Here is a 6,421-nt window from a genome sequence, read left to right as displayed (position 1 = left end):
GCTTTCCCTGCGGAAAGGAAGAGATTTCCTGATAAAAGCCATGAGAGGAGGAAGGCAAGGGAAACAGACCGCTGGCTAACTTAGAGGAGGGTATGAGCACCATGCAAGCCCAATTAACCATGGTAACCCAAGTACTTACATCTCGGATGGCTCGGGGGCAGGCTGTAGATCCCGCACCGCTCAATGCCATCGCCCCACGCAATCTCAACCACACCGGAAAAGCAGCGTGGCTTCCTCTCGGCGGGTGGATAATGATGATGCTGATGACCAGGTGGTCGAGCCTCCTCGCTACCCCCGTGGATGATCTCACCGAGAGCCGTCCTTGTGAGCTGCATGTTAAAGTTTTCAACCTATCCTTCAAGGCGGCGGTCGGCATCCTCTTACCTACAAGGTCTTACCATTGCCGTCCGGTCCAAGACGACTTTCTTTGTTGTGATGGTGGATGAAGTGTTGAGAGAGTATGAGGGGTTCTTGCTTGAGCACCCTGCAGTGAAGATGGGGAAATCAAAGAAGCGGGAGAAGCCCGTAGAACCACCGTGCAATGGCGGAAGGAGAACATTGTGTTTCCGGGTGAGAAGCCAACAAGCGGGCCACCTCCGCCTCCGCCGCCACCGCGGTCTCCGCCGCGGGTTGAGTCTCCTCGGCGCGCTGCGGATTCCCCTCTCCCTGCCCAGTCTCCTCCGCGTGAAAATACTCCGCCGCCTCCTCCTCCTCGTCAGAGACTCCGCCGCTTCCACCTAAGCAAAAGAGGAAGCGGTCCGCGGCACCTCCTACAGCTCCGAAGAGATCATCAACTCCAATGAGGGAACAGACTCCGCAGTTGTTGCCACATGAGCAGACTGAAGAGCAAAAGGCGTTTCTTGCAACTGCGCCGAAGAAGATGTTTATTCCACCGCAGACAGTGAAGCACTTTGCCGAGACGAGAATGAAGAGACCTGAGCCGAGAGCTGATTATGACCGCTCTCTTGGACAGTCCTCTAGAGCGATGAAAGAAGCAAAAAAAGTCGCCCAGCTTGGACAGCAGGACATTCAGGCCGCACCCCACTTCATCGTGGAGCCATATCATGATCCAGAGACGGCATCGATGATCGAACGGGCGGCTAGAGCTCAGGGAGCATCAGTTGAGTACGAAGATTACTATCCGACGGCTCAAATGGTAAACAAGTATAGATACGGATCTGATCTCGTCAAACCTGGCGAGCTCGCGCGTCTAGGGACTCAGATGCGAAGGTTGCATGACTGGTACCTGAAAGCCTGTCGAAGATGTGAAAGCTACATCACGGTGTATCTTAGAGATGAGCATTACTTCCGGGGGGAAGACGAGATAAACCTTGAGTTAGAAGAAGCTGTTTCGATTATTCAATCAAGACGCCTCGACAAAGCTGTCATCGGTTGCTACGCTGTAAGTGATTTATTTGTGTAATTAAGTTTGTAGCTCATTCATTTGCACTAACAATTATCCTCATTATATTCTTTGTGTACGCTATACATTTAATTATGCGTAATGAAGAAGCTGGAATACAAAAGAGGCAAGCTCCTACCGCTGGGGTTCATAGACCCAAACACAGTTCATGAAGTTACGGTTCGACGGTACCCCAAGGACACAGAGGACAACATCGTAATGTTTTTAGAGAAGCAAGCAGACAAAGAGGATATATTCTTTCCCTACAACTTTAAGTGAGTGTTATATATAACATACATTATGCTTGTGCACCTTCCACTTTATTCTCGTAATCATTAAGCTATGCTTGTGCAGTTTCCACTTTATTCTCCTAATCATTGATCTTCACCTTGGAGTCGTAAACGTTATGGACTCGAAACGTAAAGAATATGCGGAATGGGCGGACATGGCTGCCATCCTCCAGAGGTAGTTTCAATCAATTTCGTATTGGCATCTTCATCTGCTCTAATTCGAAGATATCATCAACTAATCAATTACTCATTTACTCATTATTTTTTATCGGGCAGGGCTTGGAAACGGTTCATCAATACTGTTCCGGGTGAATGGAAACCGGAGCTTACATTTAGAGATTACCCTGTAAGTAGTACTATATATATAGCTATGTCCGTGAAACTTTATATATGATATTTACTTTCAATACGATGCTTGATTATTAGTTTGATCGAACTATTTTTTCGTAAAGTGTATGAGGCAGGAAAAAGGGAATAACTTATGTGGATACTACGTCTGCACCTTCATGCGTGACATGTCCTGTCCCAAGGGTGGGGATGCCCAAATACACCACACTCGTGTACGATAACAAATTTTCACAATTAATCTTAATTAGTACCATCTATTGTATTGAGTTCCATTCATATATTGATCTCCTTTTTTAAATATAGATGACACGCCTGCGGGACACTCTCATAACAGCGGATCAAATAAAAGCAATTCAAGAGGAAATCGCGGGATTCTTTATTACCGAGGTCCTTACCCCAGGTGGAGAGCACTATCGGAAGATCGTGACGTCGGACGATATTCGTTCAGGAAAAGTTGTATTGTAAATATGCATGCATTACGTGTACTGTGTTGACTATGTCGTGTACTGTTGACGATGTCTATATATATTCATGACGATTTTTTGTGGTTTCTTGAATGATATATATATGCATTGCTGAAACTTCTGCCACGCGGCAAGGGAAACAAGTTTCTCTGCCGCAGCGAACGCTGGTACGGCCCGAAATACGTACGCGGCGAGAGAAATAGCAATTCTCTGCCGCGGCAGAGAAACATAGGCCCGGTTCGTACCACGAACCGGGACCAAAGCCCTTCCACCGCGAGCTCCCTGGCCGCACCACGTGTCGAGGCCTTTAGGCCCGGTTTATGTTTGAACCGGGACTAAAGGGTACCCCCTTTAGTCCCGCCTTGTTGGTCCCGGTTCGGGAACCGGGTCTAAAGGCCCAAATGGACCGGGCCTATTGCCCCGTTTTCCACTAGTGCTGAACTATACGTCAACGTCTACCTGACAGTCCTATGCCGAGAGGAATTAACCCCTTGCCCACGCCTGTACTACTATGCATTGAAAAAATTGTGGGTGTTTTGCCATAGCAACTACCATGATAAATGTGATAGCCTGATAGGAGGTTGGTGAGAACATTATGCTGTGTGATAACGATTTCTTAGTTTTATGCATAAATTATTCGAAATCGTGTTTGGATTATGATCTATGAGAGGCCACTGGTATCGATTCAAGGTTTAAGTTGCTTCTTAGGGTGGGGGCGCTAGCAGTTATCTGGGCACTCTGGCTAAGTAGAAATGACAAGATTTTTAACGATAAAAATTGTTCTTTGTTGCAGGTCATCTACAGATGTACAGGTATTCTCCGTTTGTGGTTACCTCTTCAGCGGATGGAGAACCGAGACCTATTTACGGAGGTCTGTACACGGTTGGAGGCTACGGCGAGGGATACTTTTTTCCCTACATGGGTGGCAGCATAGTCTACGGATTGCAGCACCACCCACACCATAGGCGATTTATGATTCATCGTTCCGATATGTATTTCGCCTACTTTTCCTATTTTTATATTTTTGGTTACAGACTCTTTGAACAGCTGTGTGCATCCTGATTATGCAGAGGCTGGATGTAATTGCTTTCCCAAAAGTAATAAAGCATCCTTTATCGAAAAATGAGAGGCCACTGTAATGAAATAGTCGGTTTAGTACACAGTAAACTGTATTAGGCCCGCAAATGGAAAAGAAAATTGAAATAATTAGAGGGATACTCATTAAAATGGGTTGGCATGCATAGGAGGGAATACTCGCGAATGAAACTAACCTAGCTAAAGATGTTCAAGGACAGAACTACTTAGGGATTATATAATACTTAGAGGTAGATTAAAGCATGCTAGCTTAGATGATGCTTTGCTGCGTCCTGATGACTGGGCTATGGTATGGTAACTGAGGGTGGTGAAGCATTAACCGATCGATGTTCTGCACAATGTACAAAAGAGCAGCAAGGTATGCACGACAAGTAAAATTAATCAGGAGCTTCATGTTTGCGTGATGGTTCTTGGAGCTGTTCTTCTTCAGATTGGCAAGTATGAACAGCCTTGGCCATTCGCACGCACGGACGGCAGCCGTTCCAGAAGTTGCAATCACCGTACTAGTGAGAAATGGCGAGTTTCAGTGCAGGAACATCACCAGCAATAATGGGCAGCAGAGACCTTATTCTAATTAAATCTCAAGGGAGAACTATGTAGCCTTTGGTTGCATGTTCTTGAAAAAATAATTAAGTACAGAAACATCACATATTACAGGGCGGAAGTGAAATTGACGGCTGATGAAGAAGCTCAGCCGAGCAAACTGTGCGATGAACTGAATGATCCGTGCAGATGAGTTTTTTGAGGGAGACATCTTTGGTTATGGGCGAACTGAGGGGGAGTGTGCTGTGTACTGAGTAGAAGAACACCTAATGGGTGAGAACTAATGCAGAAGTGAACAAGGAAGATTAATATTGCAGTGATGTTGCGGGAGAAGGAAGCAAGCTCAAACGGGCACATTTGTCTTTTGGTAAACAGTACAACTCTGGACATCTGTGGGCGTGTGCCATGTTAGTAATGAACTACGATGGGATACACCCATGAAAAATGGTCTACACGGCATCCATGAGCTCCAATGCAATTCTCGTGGCTATCTTACCTCACAAATATTTACACGATTTTAATATTTGCACATACAATATATTAAAAGGAAAATTATAAGGTCATAGCAACACACATGCATTTAACAATATACAGTCCTGTATAAAATCTTACGTACAGTAGTCGTACATGTTTAGGTGTATAGTAGAACTGCATGGAGACGTCGTGTCCGTGCAGAGATGAGGAATCGTCGTAAAAGTAAATCTACTACCCACCGCCGCTGGGCGCGTCAGTTCGCGGGTGGGCCTGCGACGCTCGTCGTGGCAGATGCGGCTGAGTGCTGACATAGGGATGGACTGAAACTGCGTTGGATCCTAGCTAGCGCCCCTCATGTATTGATCCGATGCGCCCGCATCTGCTGTCAGATTTGCAGTACTAGCTATAGGCTATAGCGCTAGCTACAAGTCTAGAACTACTACTCTACTACTAGACAGGACTGATTGACGAAGAATGGACAAAGCTCGAGCATCTTTCGCCTGAAAATCCCCGCCTTCTGCACAGTACCAACCATTCCACGCTCAGATCATCAACCGATCGAGAGTGGTATCAACTCAACTACGCCATCTGCACCGATGCGAGCCTCACCGGTGCATGTGGCCAACCCGGTACTACATTCTGCTGCATCTCAAGGGCACACCTTCAATAGCATCTTAGCCGAATCACTCAAAATTTAGAGAGTATCCAGCCCCTAACAAGTATAGTTGCTCCTTAAAAGATACTAGCCGTTTCTAGCCAATCCCTATACGGATAACTCTTAGACTCAAATTCATCCCAATTTGTTTAAATTCATAGGTATTTAATTCAAACTAGTACATTAAACTTGATTAAGCTACTAGCATACCTAAAATACTTCATCGCTGCTACTGAAGATCTCGTGCTGCGTTTGAATCGAGCTGGTCCAGCCAGCGTGCTCTCTGTTTGAAGCGGGCGGCGGCAGAGCAGCGATTCCTTGCTGCACGCAGCACGTGGGTCGGAGCTGTGCTCCACATCGTGCCGCGCCACGCCCTGACTCGTCCTCTGGCATTTGCACCGTGCATGCTTGGCTCTACCCAGACGACCTGCACGTCCTAGTTCTCTCCCACATCGACATAATACCGTGTCATGTGCAGCAGCCTCAAAAACAAGGCTGGACGGTGCGACTCTCAAGCAAAGCACTTGGTCTATGGAAAAGCCACAGGTTGAACCTGGGTGCACGTGAACCCAGGTTGGAAATACATTTTTGAAATGTGAAAAAATTCTGAAATAAAAATATCGGGGTACGTATGCATGTTCCATGTGTGCGTAGAAAGTTTTCGCGGAGAAACCATTTTTTTATTTCAGAATCTAAAAAAGATAAAATACGTCACATATATACTGCTATATAGCTCTGTAAAATTTCACTTTTTTGCCGAGGCAAAATAAAATGTTTTTTCAGAACGAAACTCATGTCCAGGGCACATGTTTGAGATCATCTTTGCAATTATTTTGTGTTTCGATTTTTGAAACATGTTTTGACATCACAAATCCACTTTTGAAAAAGTGGGTTCACATACACCCAGGTTCACAAAAGCCGGTCTCCTTGTCTATGTGCTATTCTTACCGCACCGAGTGTGACTTCTTTTGAGCTTTGAGGGCCGGGGTGCACATCGCTAAAGTTTTAAAGAAGTTTCTATCTTCAGCATGGTCTATTTCTACCGAGAAACCTAATTTCTGCATATAGTGGCGTAGCCACGTTGAGCCTAATTCCTACCGACAAATAAATTATCTCGAAATGCTCCCAATTACTTTTTGCTCGAAACCCT

At 45.7% G+C, this 6,421-nt stretch overlaps 1 protein-coding gene across 1 annotated transcript; it reads left to right on the top strand.

Moving 5' to 3' along the window:
• Positions 1–1,504: 1,504 nt before the first annotated feature.
• LOC127304912 (uncharacterized) lies at positions 1,505–2,576 on the top strand. Its single transcript, XM_071820616.1, has 5 exons — positions 1,505–1,677; positions 1,757–1,867; positions 1,969–2,038; positions 2,145–2,252; positions 2,344–2,576. The coding sequence occupies exons 1-5, from the start codon at positions 1,505–1,507 to the stop codon at positions 2,503–2,505; spliced, it is 624 nt and encodes a 207-aa protein (XP_071676717.1). The 3' UTR covers positions 2,506–2,576.
• Positions 2,577–6,421: the final 3,845 nt, after the last annotated feature.

The sequence above is a fragment of the Lolium perenne genome, chromosome 5 (genome assembly GCF_019359855.2).
Source record: "Lolium perenne isolate Kyuss_39 chromosome 5, Kyuss_2.0, whole genome shotgun sequence".
Classification (NCBI taxonomy): Eukaryota; Viridiplantae; Streptophyta; class Magnoliopsida; order Poales; family Poaceae; genus Lolium; species Lolium perenne.
This window is presented reverse-complemented; position numbering and strand designations above follow the sequence as displayed.